Source organism: Spermophilus citellus, assembly GCF_964194105.1.
Source record: "Spermophilus citellus genome assembly, chromosome: 4".
NCBI classification, from domain to species: Eukaryota; Metazoa; Chordata; class Mammalia; order Rodentia; family Sciuridae; genus Spermophilus; species Spermophilus citellus.
This window is the reverse complement of record NC_138185.1, coordinates 128059383-128077700: the sequence shown is the minus strand read 5'-3', so window position 1 is coordinate 128077700 and position 18318 is coordinate 128059383. Positions and strand designations below refer to the sequence as shown.

Here is an 18318-nt window from a genome sequence, read left to right as displayed (position 1 = left end):
GATTGTGGAGTATTGGTATTAGTTCTTCTTTAAAGTTCTTGTAAAACTCAGCTGTATATCCATCCGGTCCTGGGCTTTTCTTGGTTGGTAGTCTTTTGATGGCTTCTTCTGTTTCCTCACATGCTATTGGTCTGTTTAGGTTGTTTATATCATCCTGACTCAATCTGGGTAGTTCTTATGTCTTAAGGAATTTATCGATGCCTTCACTATCTTCTATTTTATTACAGTATAGGGTTTCAAAATAATTTCTAATTATCTTCTGTATTTCTGAATTGTCTGTTGTGATGTTGCCTTTTTCATCCCGTAAGCTAGTAATTTGGGTTCTCTCTCTTCTTCTCTTTGTTAGCGTGGCTAGTGGTCTGTCAATCTTATTTATTTTTTCAAAGAACCAACTTTTAGTTTTGTAAATTTTTTCGATTGTTTCGATTTCATTGATTTCAGCTCTAATTTTAATTATTTCTTGCCTTCTACTGTATTTGCTGCTGGTTTGTTCTTCTTTTTCTAAGGCTTCGAGGTGTAGTGTGAGGTCATTTATTTGTTGGCTTTTCCTTCTTTTAAGGAATGAACTCCATGAAATGAATTTTCCTCTTAGTACTGCTTTCATAGTGTCCCAGAGCTTTCGATATGTTGTGTCTATTTTAGTTTTCATTTACCTCTAAGAATTTTTTAATTTCCTCTTTGATGTCTTCTGTAACCCTTTGTTCATTCAGTAGCATATTATTTAATCTCCATTTGATGTAGGATTTTTCCTTTCTCATTTTATTATTGATTTCCAATTTCATTCCATTGTGGTCAGATAAAAATGCATGGTAGTATCTCTACTCCTTTGTAATTGCTAAGATTTGCCCTGTGACATAATGTATGGTCTCTCTTTGAGAAGGATCCATGTGCTGCTGAGAAGAAAGTGTATCTGCTTGATGTTGGGTGGTATATTCTGTATATATCAATTAAGTCTAAATTATTAATTGTATTATTTATTCAACTTTTGTTTGGAAGATCTGTCCAGTGGTGAGAGAGGTGTGTTAAAATCTCCCATGATTATTGTGTTGTGGTCTGTTTGACTCTTGAACTTGAGAAGAGTTTGTTTGATGAATGTAGCTGCACCATTGTTTGGGGCATATATATTAATGATCGTCAAGTCTTGTTGGTGTATGGTTCCCTTGAGCAGTATGTAGTGTCCTTGTTTATCCCTTTTGATTAACTTTGACTTGAAGTCTATTTTATTTGTTACAAGTATGGACACCCCTGCTTGCTTCCGGGGTCCGTATGAGTGATATGATTTTTCCCAACCTTTCACCTTCAGTCTGTGTATGTCTTTTCCTATCAGATGAGTCTCCTGTAGGCAGCATATTGTTGGATCTTTTTTTTTAATCCATTCTACTAGCCTATGTCTTTTGATTGGTGCATTTAAGCCATTAACATTTAGGGTTACTATTGAGATATGGTTTATATTTCCAGCCATATTTGATTATGTATGTTACTTAACATGATTTGTTTTTCCTCTATGATTAGTTTTTCCTTTACTGTACTACCTCCCGCTGTTGGTTTTCATTGTTATTTTTCATTTCCTCTTCCTGTAATGTTTTGCCAAGGATGTTTTGAAGAGCTGGTGTTCTAGCTGCAAATTCTTTTAACTTTGGTTGTCATGGAAGATTTTTATTTCATCTTCAATCCTGAAGCTTAATTTCACTGGATACATGATTCTTAATTGGAACCCTTTTTCTTTCAGCGTTCGAAATATGTTGTTCCAGGATCTTCTAGCTTTCAGAGTCTGTGTTGAAAGATCAGCTGTTATCCTGATTGGTTTGCCCCTAAATGTAATCTGCTTCCTCTCTCTTGTGGCTTTTAAGATTCTCTCCTTATTCTGTATGTTGGGCATCTTCATTATTATGTGTCTTGCTGTGGATCTCTTATGATTTTGTGTCCTGTAGGCTTCTAGTATTTGGATTTCTTTTTCATTCTTTAAGTCTGGGAAGTTTTCTAGTATTATTTCATTGAATAGATTGCTCATTCCCTTGGTTTGGACCTCTATACCCTCTTGTATCCCAATAACTCGTTTGGTTTCTTGATGTTATCCCATAATTCTTGGATGTTCTGCTCATGATTTCTTAACATTCTCGCTGATCTGTCTATGTTCTTTTCAAGTTGAAAAACGTTGTCTTCGTTGTCTGAAGTTCTATCTTCTAAGTGTTCTACTGTGCTGGTAATATTCTCATTTGAGTTTTTGATTTGGTTTATTGTTTCCTGCATTTCCAGGATTTCTGTTTGTTTTTTATATCCTCTATCTCCCTATAGAGTTGATCTTTTGCTTCTTGGATTTGTTTATGTAATTCATTGTCAAAGTGATTTTTCATTGTCTGAATTTGCTATATAATGTCTTCCTTGAGACTCCAGATCATCTGAAGCATGTATATCCTGAACTCTTTGTCTGACATTCCATCAGCTGCAGATATTACCTCATCTAATGTTGAATTGACCTGTATTGTTTGTGGTCCTTTCTTTCCTTGTCTTTTCATACTGCTCATGATTCTTTCTAGCTTTATGAAACTGTTGTGTTAATGTTTTTCCCCTTATATATTTGTATTCTTGTATAGCTCCAAAATCCCTCTTTTTCGGAGAAAGACAGTGTTAACAGTTCCCAATATCAACAGTACATTATCTAAGCACAGGTTTTCATTATTAATACATTTATAGTTAGATTCTAAGTCTATAGATATTGGTTTTAATTATTACTTAAGAATATATTCATTAGTTTCATAAAAGGCATACCATATCTGGTGGCATATAGAAAACTTAATTTCAGACGAAGGATGGTATACTTAGAGGGAAAGGAGTGAGGGTATGAGGTTAAACTAACTTAGCACCTTTGGAGAACTCTAACCAATAGACTGGTAATTTATGGAAGAATGTATAGACTCAACCTCCTATCTGTATTTAGATAGTTACCCTATGTATAGATAGCAAAAGTTAGGAGATTGAAAGTGGGATAGAGAGAATACGAATGAAAAAGAAAAGAAAAAAAATAACAAGGAAGAAAAGAGAAATAAGAGAAGGAAAAGGAAAGTAAGAGAAATTAAAAAAATGGGGGAAGATGGGGTATATGCAATTCCTCTATATTATATTACTTTGGTAATTCGGTTGTTCATGCACAGTTCTTGGTTTCACATATGTTGAAGTTGTGGAAGAGATAGAAGAAAAGAGAAAGAAAGAGAAAAAAAAGTCTCTCAGAACACTGTTTTCCTTGCTTCCAGTAGGTGGCGTTGTGTATTCCTAGCTTGAGCCTCTGTATTCAGGGTGGTGGGTATAGCCAGTGTGAAAGGAGATGAGCTTCCACCTGTATCTTCCCTGCTCTAGTCTCTGAGGTAGAAACCAGGTGCCTGTACAGTTGTTGTTTTGCGTTGATAGCTACAACCCCCCAAAGCTTGTGGGAAATATTTTGAGTTATCGCAGCTAAGGGTGGGGGAGTTGGAAACCGGGTATCTGGATCAGCCGCAGAACCGTGCTGGTAGCCACACCCCCTTTGATGGGTTTTAAGGGTTGATGGGCTTCCTCCCGACTAGCACATGGGGCGGGGCTGGGCTTCCTCCTCCGATCTGGCTTGTTGCGCACCTGTGGTTTATCTTTATAGGTTAGCCTTCTATGTAATAAGAACCATTACATTAAGAGGAACACCAAATTGAATTTTATGAAAATTATTATTGATCCCAGCAAATGGCCAGAGTTGAAGTGTAATTAGGTATAAATGCAGAGTTGTGAGCATTTTCTACTATCATTACTTTTATAAGATTACCTTTTTTTTTTATTTTTTTGGTAATAGGGATTGAACCTATAGGCACTTTATCACTGAGCTACAGTTCAAGTTTCATGACTAAAATACTCAAGGTCACTCCAGGTGAACTGGGCTACATGAAATAATCACACAAGAGACAGAGATACCTTTTTCTCTGGGTCCTGTGGCAGCTCCTCTGACCTTAGGGGTCCGTGGAAAGAGAGAAAGAGAGATATCGTGCTAAACCTTTTTATTGGGGAGAAGCCATTCAAATGAGGCAAGGGGTCAGGTTCGGGGTGGGGGTTGAGTCTAGCTTCATGATGTCTGCTATCAGCAGATTGACTGACATCTAGGAAGGCCACACCCAACAAGAACAAGAGAAGGGGGACACACAAAGGGTGGTTTCATGGAACATTCTATCCCAAACAGGGCAAATGGGGTAGGATTACAAAAGAAGAGATGAGTGATGCTCAACCTCAGGGGTATGCCTACTTAGAATCCTGGCCTTGCTGTCCCAGCGGGAAGAGGGGTGGGGACTGAGTCACGAATCATGGCACGACTGCAGCAGAACTACAGTGATCTTTCACATCCCCACGGTGCATCAGGACTAGAAGGCATGGTAACTCAATGTGGCTCCCCACACCCAGGTCTTTTATTTTTTAAATTTTGAGACAAGATCTCGCTAAGTTGCTGAGACCAGCCTTGAACCTGGGATCCTTCTGCCTCAGCCTTCCAGTTCTCTGGGAATGCAGGCCTGCACCACTGTGCACAGCTGTAAGAGCAAGTTTTATAATGAAAAGTTGACTTATAGCACTATGAGATTCAGCATCATTGCCAATATTGGGAGGTGTTACAAAAGAGGTGTGACTTCTCTGACTGACTTTCATTTGTCGAGGAAAAGAATACCAGAAATAGGATTTAAGGCATTCTCATCTCTGGATTTTGATAAACAAAAAGATGATGCTCTCGTTATCTTGTCACCCTGTGTTATTCGTCGCTTCATGAAAATTTATAGAGTAGGGACTGCCTTAGACAACTTAAGTTGAATCCATCATCCTTCTTCCCCTAATCCCCACTCTCAGTCCATGCACTCAAAAAGACTATATGTCCACATGAAAATCCAAGGAAGCTGAATTCTGGTTTTATCTTAAGAATGCCTTGGGCCTTGAGCAGCAGTGACAATAATCAATATAAGTCCATCCTAGTGCTCATGTATGCACTATACAAACATGTAGTGGATAGTGTGGAAGCATTCCTATTATGTCTATGTAAAACAAGTGAATATTAATCTCCTGATAGCCTATATTCATATATATGTGTATATGTGTGTGTGTGTATATATGTATGTATATCATGAAAAAGTATGTGTGATTAAATGGAAGTCTTTAGGAAGGAATATCATGTATAGTCATTTAAAATTCTTTTGTGATAGAATTAGTCTTAGGTACATAATTGCCTAGCATATTTTTTTTTTAAATACATTTATTTTATTTACTTATTTTTATGTAGTGCTGAGGATCGAACCCAGGGCCTTGCACGTGCTAGGCGAGCACTCTACCACTGAGCCACAACCCCAGCCCCTGCCTAGCAGTTTTTAAGTATTAAGAAAATTATTTTTATTACAATCCCTGGACACTTAAAAACTAAAGGATGTTTCCTGCTAGTAGAATACTTTCTGAAGAAAATATGTAGGTACCTATTTTAACAGTAATGTAAATGAATTGTCTATTTTCAAAAAAACAAGTTCTTCATTTGGATCATTTTTATATTACTGCCTTGAAATCTAGCAGTGAAGTTTAACACCTACATCACATTCTAGTCTGTAATTCTTTTTTATATGGGAAATATATGGAAACATTTAATATTGGCATTCGTGGTAGTAATAATGGCCAATATATTCTCTTTGGCAGAATGCCCTTCTGCCTGCAGGGTTCCGGCAAAAAAATCAGACGTCAAAGTCTGCCACAGGACCTTTTGATAGAGAACACCTTCTTTCATATCTGGAGAAGGAAGCATTGGAGCAAAAGGACAGGGAAGACTATGTGCCCTACACTGGAGAAAAAAAAGGTAAGCCCAGAATTTTGAAGTCATCATCTGATGGCATTGGATTTTTCTTTTTATAGGTAGATATGGAGAAAATCTTGTTTTTAGAGGTGCATCCTTCATTACTTTTAAAGTTATGATACCATAGATTTAAAAATCATGTGGTTTAGACCCTTAATTTTTTTTATCAACTTTGCCGATAAGTTTTTTTCTTAATGACTTATAAATGAGATTTTGCACAGTAACCCTCCCTAGTTCTCTAATATCAGCAATCTAAAAGTGTACTGAGATAAATAATTATGGTAAATTCACTAGTGTATTACAGAATGCAAATGTTGCTAATTATTCATGCCATATGTTCAAAGACCTTTTTAAAAGATATCCTTCCTTAGCATCCTTCACTAGTGCTACTTTCAGGAAATTTTTCTAGCTCAATTCCTTCCCATTACAGTGTCCAATCTTATCAATCCTCAATGGAGACTTGAGTGTAGCCTTTTTCTTTTACCTTTTTTACTGCCCCCCCCCCATACTCAGGATTGAAACCAGGGGCAATCTACCACTGAACTACATCCCCAACTTTTCTTTTTCTTTCTTCAAGATAGAGTCTCATTAAGTTGCTGGCACCACTGTTTCTAGCTTATCACCCCTCACTCTTCCCCTCTGTTCTTTCTTTAGAGAGAGAGAGGTTTGTGTCCAAAGGCAGTCTGCTGAGAGAATTCCTTCTTACTTGGAAGAGGTCAGTCTTTGTTAAGACCATCAGTTGATCAAATGAGGCCCATCAACATATCAAGGGTAGTTTGCTGTATTCAAAGTCCACTCTTGAGAAATATTAATCTCAAGAATAAACAACTTGCCAGGCACAGTGGTGCACACCTGTAATCCCAGAGGCTGAAGAGGCTGAGGCAGGAGGATCGAGAGTTCAAAGCCAGCCTCAGCAAAAAAGAGGCACTAAGCAACTCAGCAAGACCCTGTCTCTAAATAAAATACAAAAAAAAAAAAAAAAAATAGGGCTGGGGATGTGGCTCAGTGGTCAAGTGCCCCTGAGTTCAATCCCCAGTACCTCTCCTACCACCACCCAAAAAAGAATAAACACCTAAACAGGAACATCCAGAATAATATTTGACTAAATATCTGGGCACCATAAGCCAGCAAAGTTGATACATAAAATTAACCTTCACAATACAGCTAGAGATGAGAATATTGTGTCCTTCAGGTATTTGTGACCAAAAAGGGTTGGAAACCAATGCAGGGTCTTTAAGTGTAATAAGTCATAAAGTCATAAAGATAGGCAAAGGCCTGTATGTATTTGTCATAGAAAAGGTGGGGCTGGGGTTGTGGCTCATTGGTAGAGTACTTGCCTAGAATGTGTAGGTTTGATTCTCAGCACCACATAAATGGATGAATAAAATTAAAATATCATGTCCATCTACAGCTAAAAATATTTTTTTAAAAAGACTACTGTTTGTATTTTCTTTTATACAGACATACCTACATTATTGTTTATAGCTTTTTTTATCTTCCAGTACTAAGGAATGAATTCAGCGTACTCTACCACTGAGCCACATTCCCCAGCCCTTTATATATATATATATATTATTTTGGAAAGGGGTCTTATTAAATTGCTGAGGCTGACCTTGAACTTGTGATCCTCCTGCCTCAGCTTCAGCTGAGATTACAGAAATGCACCACCATGCTTACATAGGAGAACAATTTTATGGGAACAAATATTGGTTAATCACCTTTTATTATTCTGCATGTTTCAGGTGGCCTCTGGGTAGGAAGAAGAATGGAGGTAGAAACAGGGAGAGATGTCAGAAAAAAATAGAATTTCAGGACAAGAAGATAAGAAAATAAGAGATATGAAAGCTGCATTTATTCCAGGCTGACTCAAGACAGATTCCTAGTATGCTCTCTATTCATAACCTGCAGTTACCAAGGAAAAGATCTTGAAGGATTAAAGAAAATAGAGAATAATTATGGAAAATAAAAAATTGAAAGGGGAAAATAATAGAGATGAAGAATATGGATGACATCTATGTCATATAGCCTTTATATAAGGACCAGATTTATTAATGGGTATAGTGAAAGTCTCTGTAAAGGATTTTTTTTTTTAGTGTTTTTTAGTTGTAGATGGACAAATATTTGTTTATCTTTATGTGGTGCTGAGGATCGAACCCAGGGCCTCACACATGCTAGGTAAGCACTCTACCACTGAGCCACAACCCCAGCCCTCTGGAAAGGATCTTATGGATAATTAATACCAAACAAGAGATTTCCATTCTTGGAAATCTTTGTCAGGAAAGAGTGGTCTAGAACCACAGGAATGAGTTTTTGAGTTTCAGCAATCTACCTGATGGAAGCAGATACTACCAAACTGGGCAGAACTTAAACACTGTGCTGTAGACCTGAAGAGAGCCAAATTCCTCTTCAAAAATTGACAAGTTTAGATGTAGAGCTCTGCTTTGAAATATAGCAAAATGCCAGATCCGGTGTTCTTAAACTCACCCTAGACTCTTATCCTTAAATCATTAGCCTTGTTTATCCTTAGTCACTAATATACCTTCCTTTCAGTGTGTCTCATCTCTAAGATCCTGATCACAGTCCAAAAGATCCTCAGAATAATTCTACATCTTAATAATATACTTCCTAATCAAGCTAACTTGTATATCCGTCTTAGCTCTAGAAAACCAGAAACTTGTCTGTTTAAGATGCCTCTTCCATGACTCCCAGTCCTGAACACTTTGGGTTGACACCCAAAGTTTTTACTTAATAGTGTAGTTCAGAAGAGATAGACTTTGAGATTTAGTAAGCTTTCTCAGACAGTAGGGGTTCTCCTACTTTTTCATAAAACAGTTTGAAAACCTGCCTCTGTTAAAAACAAAAGCATTTTTACTTTTTTGGTAAAATGTACCATTGGTCTATAAACTAAGTGTTTTTTCATATAAAAGGGACTGTATTCAGAGTTCAATAGCCAATGGCAATATTAACTTGCTTTACCAGGGAATATTATATCAGTGTCACTCTGTTTCTTGTACTCCTTTTAAGAAATAATGCCAAATTCACATGGTGATCTCATAATTTTTTTTTAAGAACTATCAGATGACTGCTTGATTTTTTTAAAGAAAAAAATTAGGAATCACTAAAAGAATCAGTATCCTATTATTAAAATTAATCTTTCTCATATTTTGAGACTAACTGAAGGATGATTAATTGACCAAAATGAATACCCTGTGTCTGGAGCTAAAATGACAGAACTGACTAGGACAGGAGGGAATTCTCATTAAACTGAAAATTGCATGTTTTCAGATTTTTTTTTTCTTTGACCAAGAACGTGTGTGTGTGTGTGTGTGTGTGTGTGTGTGTGTGTGTGTATCTTGGCAGATTTTATGTTTCTGTTGCTTCAGAATGTTTTTTAAAAACCTGATGTGGCTGAAGGCGTAGCTCAGTGGTAGAACTTCCTTAGAAAGCTCAAGGCCGGGGTTCAAACCCCAGCACTGCCCCCACAAAAAATAGAGTAAGAAGACCACTTGAGAGTTATTATATGTAGATAAATTAATAACTACTTCATGATTTATGAAATTATTATTTATAATTGTACAGTTTATGGAATCAAAAGCATATGGCAAGGGTTGGGGTTGTGGCTCAGTGGTAGAGCAATGTGAGGCCCTGGGTTAGATCCACAGCACCACCTATAAATAAATTAAATAAAGGTAATGTGTCCAACTACAACTAAAAAATAAATATTTTTTTTAAAAAAAGCATATGGCAACATCTGAGAAGGAGGAAAGTGAAATTCCAAGGCCTCATGTCCTAGGTACAGTTTAGGGAATGTTTTGTTCTACACTAGTAAATGTTGTATTTTTAATAGTATAGTTTTAGTAACAGCAGAAAAGAAGGCATTAGGCAACTAATAAGGGCATACTGAAAGTTGTGTTTAAGAACTCTTTTTAAGTGCATTATTTACAGGAGGACCAATAATATATAACTGTTAAATTAATCTAAACTTAAATAAATTCACAGTGGGAATAATAATATTATTGTCTCAAGTAATCTTGGCATAATTAATGGAAATAACTTTCTTAATGAATCTAAATGTTGCAAAATTAAATGTTTAAAAATTAAAATAATTTCAGTTTATGTTTTACTTATAAAAATATATACATATTTGTATTTTTTTAAAAAACATGGGATTGAACCCAGTGTGCTTAACCACTGAGCTATATCCTTAGCCCCTTTTATTTTTATTTTGAGACAGTTTTGCTAACTTTTCCAGGTTGGCCTTCAATTGCAATCCTCCTGTCTCAGCCTTCCAAATCACTGGGATTATAGGTATACATACCTTTACAGGCATACATACCCTGTAATCCCAGCATTTGTAAATATAATTTTAAAATATCAGAAAAGTTTGTAGCTTTTTTTTTTTAAGTTATCCTTAATCTATTGTTTTTTTTTTTAAAGAGAGAGAGAGAGAAAGAGAGAATTTTTAATATTTATTTTTTAGTTTTCGGCAGACACAACATCTTTGTATGTGGTGCTGAGGATCCAACCTGGGCCGCACTCATGCCAGGCGAGCATGCTACCGCTTGAGCCACATTTCCAGCCCAAGTTTGTAGCTTTTTCATCTTTAAAATTTTGCAAAATATAAACTGAGGCATCTGGCCTGGGGTTGTAGTGAAAGGGTAAAGTTTCTAAGCTGGAAAGCTTGAATTAAAATGTAAAAGATTAGGTATTATTAAGTTCCTCTGTTACACCCAGAACCTGAAATTCCTGAGATAGTTAAAACAACGCCCTACTGGCCATTTAGCCTAGGGCAGGGCCCGAACCAATGAGTTTGAATGTGTACCTCGCTTAGAAGTGACCAATCACCCCCGCCCGACCTGTTCCCGCCAATGAATGTGCTAATCACATCTCAGAGTTGTTGTTCAATTTTCCCTTGTTCTGATGTATGCAAAGCCCCCCCCCCTCCCCAAAAAGTGTACTTAAGCTCTGCTCGACCTCTGCTCTGGGCTCTGGGCCGCTCTCCCTTCCTGAGTGAGCCTTGAGCCTCAGCGCGCTGAATTAGGATCCTCTTCAATAAACTCCCTCCTGCCCATTGCATGAAGCTGGTCTCTTGTGGTCTCTTTCTCCAACGATTCGCCGGATCCTTACATTTGGAGCATATTGCCTTCTGATTACCATGAGTTGTCCTGTGTTCCCTGGAATCATTTTTAGCATGGCCTCCATTTTAGATTTCACTCGGTATTAGACCCCGATTTATCTAATTACACTGACTACCTAACTTTAAATCTGGCTTCATTCCCCTCTCTAATTTGGGAACTCCTTACTGCTGTGAGGAAGGGGGACGAAGAGGATCTCTCTGGCTTCTTCAGTAGCTCAGTGGCTGAGCGCTTGCCTCACATGAGTGAGGCACTGGATTCAATCCTCAGCACCACATAAAAAAATAAATAAAACAAAAATTAAAAATATATGTATATACACACACTGAGGCATAGACTATGGTAAGGGTGAAAAAAAGTATTCATCTAGCTCTTCCTGAGAATAGTGAAAATGCACAGAATGCTGACTCTGTTGATTATTTCCCATCACATGTTTATGATCATAAATATTCTGTCTTAGAGCATTGCCATGAATTTGTTACTTGGAGAAATAATTTGCCCCAGTCTTTAATATTTTTTACTGCCTGTCATTTTGCTTTGCTTTGCTGATAGTCCTCCTTTCCATTGATAGTATCATATTTACCCTTACCAAGACCGAGTTGTTGTTTTTTTTTTTTTTTTTTTTTTTTTTCCCCTGTGTTCCTATTTCATGGCTGGACCAGAGCTATGGCTGCACCTTATATAATACACAGAGGTGTGCCATTGAATTCCATTTGAGCTGCTGACTCATCCAGGATGGGCTCCTCCCTTCCTTGTTTTTGCCTTTCCCACCCTGAGAATGAAATGCCCAAGAATCCCACACACTCCATCTTGCTTTTTCAGAGGTAAATTTAACCAGCTTCCTTTAAACCAAGGACTTCTCATACACTTTTCTAATTTATTTATTCTCAATTAGGTTAGCTTTCCACAAAACTTATTGAAGTCACTGTTATCCTAAAAATGGCTTCCCTCATCTTGCTTATTAATACATGATTTCTTTGGAGGAAACGTGATTCTTTAGTAAGACAGAAAATGTGCCTGAATCAACAGGATTATGTAACTACCAATGGGCAACTTGCTCCAATAAATTCAAGATACAACTGTCTTTTTTTGTGTGTGGTGTTGGGGATATAACCCAGGCCCTTGTGCCTGCAAGGCAAGCACTCTACCAACTGAGCTATATCCCCAGCCCAGCTGTCTCTTGCGCAGTGATATTTTATGAGTTTGAAATATCCCTTGTATACCTCTGAAAAGTGGTTCTTCCCAAGCTGATACTTGAAATGAGCTGTTTAAATTAGCCATGCACCTGCTGTCATCTGTATTTCAGTCTGCTCACCCTGTATCATTGGAATGATTCATACTATTTTCCTTTTGGGGTAAGGAGTTAGCCAGATGAATGGTTCATCACTCATATTTAAGGTTTTTTTCTATGGGAAACCTTTCCTGGATAACTATATCCACTCTGGATGATTGTTTTCCCCCAACATTTGTTTCTGCATATAATTTACATATCATAGAGTACCTTTTTTTTTTTTTTTTTTTTTTTGTGGTGCTTGGGATTGAACCCATGGCCTTGAGCATGCAAGGCAAGCACTGTACTAACTGAGCTAATTCCCCATAGAGTATTTTTAATTATTTTGGAATCATACCATGAAGGCATGTTACCACCTTTTTTTTTTTTGGTATGCAGGATTGAACTCAGGGACACTCAACCATTGAGCCACATCCTCAGCCCTATTTTGTAATTTATTTAGAGATAGGGTCTCACTGAGTTGCTTAGCACCTCACTTTTTGTTGAGGCAGGCTTTGAACTCCTGTCTCAGCCTCCTGAGCTGCTTGGGATTACGGATGTGTGCCAACATGCCCAGCAATTTTTTTGTGGTGCTGGGGATTGAACCCAGGACCTTAGGCAGGCAGCTAGGCAGGCACTCTACCACTAAGCTACTTGCCCAGCCCTTGCTTGCTTGCTTGCTTGCTTGCTTGCTTTTTTTTTAACCTTTTTTTTTTTTTAAGTTGTAGATGGGCACAATATCTTTATTTTTATGTGGTGCTGAGGATCAAACCCAGTGCCCCACATAAGCAAAGGAGGCACTTTACCACCAAGCCACAGCCCCAGGCCCCTTGCTTTCTTTTGATTATTGTTGGCATGGTTTATTTTCTATTTGACCAACCATATGTTCCTTTTTTTCCTTTTCTTTTCTTGTTTTTTTAGTTTCTACTTAACTTTTTTAACACATTGAATATAAGCATGATAAATTTTAATACCCTAGCTTGCAGATCTTGTCATCTGTTATTGTTAAATCAGTTTTGATAGACTGACTTTTTTTCCTTCCCCTCATGGTTTGAACTTTCCTGCGTCTTTGTATGCTGGCAATTTCTTATTGAATATTAGTTTTTAACTTTTGGAAGGTAGATATATTGATATCCTATAAATACCGAGTTTTATTCTTGGATATGATTAAGTTCCTTGAAAGTTTGATTCTTTAGAATCTTGCTTTTAAGATTAGGTGGGCCAGACACGGCAGCACATACCTGTAATCACAGTGGTTTGGGAGGCTGAGGCAGGAGGATTGTGAGTTCAAGGTCAGTTTCAGCAACTTAGGGAGGTCCTAAGCAACTCAGAAACACCCTGTCTCTAATAAAATATTAAAAAGCTGGAAATGGGCTCAGTGGTTAAGCACACCTGGGTTCAATCCCCAGTACCAAAAAAAACACAAAGATTTGTTGGTTTGGACTGGAGCAGTGTTTAGCTTAAGGCTAATTATTTCCCCACTACTAAGGCAAGGCCTTTCTGAGTTCCCTACTCAATTGTCCTGTGAATTCTGAGGTTTTCCAGTCTGGCTAGTGGGAACAGAAGCTATTCCTAGTCCTGTGTGAATGCAGGCATTATAACTTCTAATATTTCGGATTTTTTTTTTCCCTTGGCTCAAGGTAAAAATACTCACATTCATGTGTTAGGTCAATGATCTGCTGAGTATTCAAGGCAACTCCCTGTACAGCTCCTGGGTTCTTTCTCTGTGCAGCTTTCTTCTCTTTGGTCCTCTATCCTGCAAATGCTAGCTACCTTGGTCTCTCTGGACCTCAGCTTTGTCTCTGCAGCTCAGAGTTTGCCAGGATCTGCCTGAATTCCTGCTCCCTGCTGTACTGCCTGGAAATTTGTTCTAGAGAATTAGCTAAGCAATTGTAAGAGTCACCACCACCACCAGCCCCCTTCTCGGGGATCATTGTCTTTGTTGCCTGATGATCAGTGTCTTGAAAGTATTGTTTCATATATTTTATCCATTTAGTGATTGTTTTAGGCATGTAGATAAATCCTGTCCATTATACCATCATGACTGGAAGTAGAAATCTCTAGAATAAAAGACTAGCTATCCTGTTTCCCCAACTGGAGTATGAGCTTCCTTTGTTAGTCAGCTTTCTATCACTGTAACAAAATACCTGAGATAATTAACTTATAAGAAAAGGATTGGGCTGGGAATGTGGCTCAAGCGGTAGCGCGCTCGCCTGGCATGCGTGCGGCCCGGGTTCGATCCTCAGCACCACATACCAACAAAGATGTTGTGTCTGCCGAGAACTAAGAAATAAATATTAAAAATTCTCTCTCTCTCTCCTCTCTCACTCTCTCTTTAAAAAAAAAAAAAAGAAAAAGAAAAGGATTATTTTGGCTTATATTTTTTGGATATTCTAGTCTATAATCAACTGACCCAATTGCTTTGGGCCTGTTGTGAGTCAGCACAATCTGATGAGAGTGCATGGGCGTGGAGCCAAACTACTTACATCATGAGTCAGGGAGCAAAGAAGGCAGAAGAGCTTAGGGTTCCACAATCCCCTTGGGGGACATGCCTCACTCCTTCGAGACCTAAGGAGCTTCTCTCTCAAGGCCCCACCTCTCAGTGGTTCTACCATCTCCCAGTAGCATCAGCCTGGGGACCAAAACTTTAACACATGATCCTCTGAGAGACATTCAAGATCCAAACTATAGCACCCCCCCCAATAAAAGATTTTTTATTTTTCTTATAATGTCTTTCTAGCTCATTATCTAGTATACACAAAATCATTAAATGTTGCTGAATAAATAAGCACATATTGGTGACCATATCTTACTGTCCAGTAGGTATCATGTGTATCATTGGGTCAAAACAAAAGTACCCTTCCAGAAACTACCCCCTCATTCTTTGGTTTAGCTGATTTGAGGATTGTGTGCTTCCTGTCAAAAGATATGTCCATACCTCTTGGAAACAGTGATGTAGTTGACTTAAATCTTTTCTGGAACAAGACAACTAAAACAGTAAAAATGAGAGCCTTTCAACTCTATAGAAATTAGATAAGAGTCATCTCTTTTATGTGTGTGTGTGTGTGTGTGTGTGTGTGTGTGTGTTTAGCAAGGATGGAAGTTGTGACTAAGATAATTCTTAACATTTTTTGTAGCTGTAACTTTGTGTCAGAGCAAAAGAGATGAGGACTAGTGAAGGAAGGTTCTTGGCAATAAAATTGTTACTGGTTCACAGTATCCCTTACTGATTTTGTGACAATAACAAGAATTTTGGCAGGAAATTCTTTTTTTTTTTTTTAAATGTCACAGAGGTGTTTTTGGATAACTGCCATACATTGAAGTTATTGTTATATGAATTTTTATCTCGGTTTCTTCTATTTTCTTAGCTGCCACTTTGTGGTTGCAGAAACATTGGTGAACTAATTTAACATTCTTGGCAACCAACAGTCACAGCCCCTTTTTTATTTGTTTTGTTTCAGTTGGGGGCGATGATGTGTTATTTCATAGTTTTCTGAATGACTTTTTCTGATCTAGTCATTGCTTAATTTTGTATTTTGCTATAGTATAAAGAATTATAGGGGCTGGGGCTGTAGCTCAGTGGCAGAGTGCTTGCCTACCATGTGTGAGGTAATGGGTTCGATCCTTAGAACCACATAAAAATAGACAAATAAAGGCATTCTGTTCATCTATAATCACAAAAAAAAATTTTTAAAGAATTATAATTTCAATTTTTAAAATTCTAGTTTTGGATTTTTCCATGTTAAATAAGGAAATTAATGGCATTTAGATAGAATGCTATTTACTGAAGGATAGAAATGAGTAGCTATTTTCTCAGACATTATGTGTTTTTTTTTTTAATACATGGATTAAAAATTATAAGCCAGGGCTTTTTGACCATATTTCAAGAAGAAAAATATAATCAGATCAATCAAAGATAACATAAACCTCCAGATTATAGGGCTGGAGGTGTAGTTCAGTGATTGAGTATGTATTTCGCATGTTCGAAGCCCTGGGTTTAATCCCCACTACTCCTTTCCCCCAATTATACAGATTAATGATTGTCAGTCTTAGTAAGAAACAGAATCATCTCTGGAGCTTTTTCAAAATATCCATGCCTAGACAACCCTTATTCTGAATTTAAGAACCACTGATATAGATACTTGGGACTATATGGTTTTCCTTTATCCATGTGTTGCCAATTTGTTTTGAAAATCTCTGTCTCCTTCTCCCCTTCTTCCTCCTCTCTCTCAGACACACACACGTACAAGAAATTTGGGGGTCTGGGGTTGTGGCTCAGTGGTAGAGCACTTGCTTAGCACGTGTGAGACACTGGATTCAATTCTCAGCTATATCAATATCTATATATTCATCTACAACTAAAAAAAAAAAAAAAGAAAAGAAATTTAGGGGCAGTATGGATAAGGAATTAATGTGTGTCTGTTATGTTTACTATAAACCAGTTCCTTTACATAGGTTAAATCATCTTACCAGGACATTGAGATTTCTATAAATAAATAATCATGACTTGGGAAAAAAAACACATCAGAAGCAAGATGATTGTAATAAAGTAGAATACTGATACATTTGTTAGATGGTTTTGGATAAAATCTGTATCAAATTTGCAGGATTTTTCCTGTTTATTAAATATGGCTAAATGTGTTGTCTTTTTATTATTGATGAGTAGATATTCCTTATATATTCTGAACAAAAGTTCCTTGTATCAGATACATCATTTGAAAAGAGTTTCTCCCATTTGGTAGGTCATCTTTTCACTTTCTTGATGGTATAATTTGCCTCACAAATGTTAATTTTGATGTGGTCCAGTTTATCTTTGTTTTCTTCTGTCACTTGTGCTTTGGCCATCATATCTTTATAAAGTATAAATAAGTTTGAAATTAATACTTGAGTATGGTGTGAGGTAGTGGGGATCCAACCTGTGTACTACATTTTGAAATTGGCAAATATAAGTCATCCAACTTTGGTCTTTATCAAGATTGGCTATTTCTGGATCCCTTGGATTTCTATATGTCTTTTTGGATTAGCTTGTGACGTTATATAAAACAGATCTGTTGGTCAGCTTTCTACTTCTATGACAAAATGCCAGAGAAAAACAAAAGAGGAAAGACTGATATTGGCTCAGTTTAAGAGATTTCAGTCCATGGTCACTTGGCTCTCTTGTTTCTAGGCTAGTAGTGAGACAGAATATCATGGAAGGAGGGTGTGGCAAAGCAAAGCTGTTCACCTTGTGGCAGCCAAGAAGTAGAGAGAAAAAACAAGGTGCAGGGGACAAAATATAGTTCCCAAGGGCACACCCCCAAGGACCCACTCCCTTTGACTAGCTCCCACCTCATAGTTTCTACCACCACCCAGTGGACCTATGAATCCATCAATGGATTAGTCCTCTGATGAGGTTAGAGCCCTCATGATCCAGTTGCTTCCCCAGAGCCTTAGCTCAGAGTGTTGCTTGCACTGGGGACCAAGACTTTAGTACATGAGCCTTTGGGGGACAAACCAGATCAAAATCAACAATGGGCAACTAGGATTTTGAAAGGGATTGTTTAAGTCTGTAAATCAATATGTAGACACTCTTTAAATTTTGTATTGTTTTGTATAACTAGATTTTGTATTTGTGCCTTTAAAAAATTCTTGCAGTGTATTAGTATTAAATTAACCATGAAGAAAATACAAAGAGATTAAAATTGTGTTATTTAAAACACAATATTATAAAGCTAAATATCTCTACAGCAATTTTTTTGAAGTGTAATAGACTGTGAGTTCTTTTATTACACTAAAAATATTGAATTCCTACCTTCTTTAAGGATCTAAATATTTGCTCATAGCATATAGTCCAGAAATACAGTTGCAAATATCTCATGTGCTCAGGACTACTTTGTTTTGCAAATAGTTTTAAAACATTTTATAGAGGCTTCTCAGAGGATATATTTCCAAATAGGAAAACATGCACCCAACCCATCCCAAACATAAATGCACCATGACACCTTGGAAAATTTCCATGGTCTCTAAAGTTCAAGGTGTTGCCCTACCTCATGTTTCAGCAATAAAATGTTCCTCCAAGGAATTGTGCAATAATATGGGAA

At 37.3% G+C, this 18318-nt stretch overlaps 1 protein-coding gene across 1 annotated transcript in view; it reads left to right on the top strand.

Annotated features, from left to right (window-relative positions):
* The window catches only part of TMOD3 (tropomodulin 3), a 78008-nt gene that overhangs the window by 35697 nt on the left and 23993 nt on the right, over positions 1-18318 (top strand). Inside the window, exon 3 of the mRNA XM_081290089.1 lies at positions 5680-5836. Within this exon, the coding sequence (XP_081146215.1) occupies positions 5680-5836 (157 nt within the window). The remainder of the gene's footprint in view (positions 1-5679; positions 5837-18318) is intronic.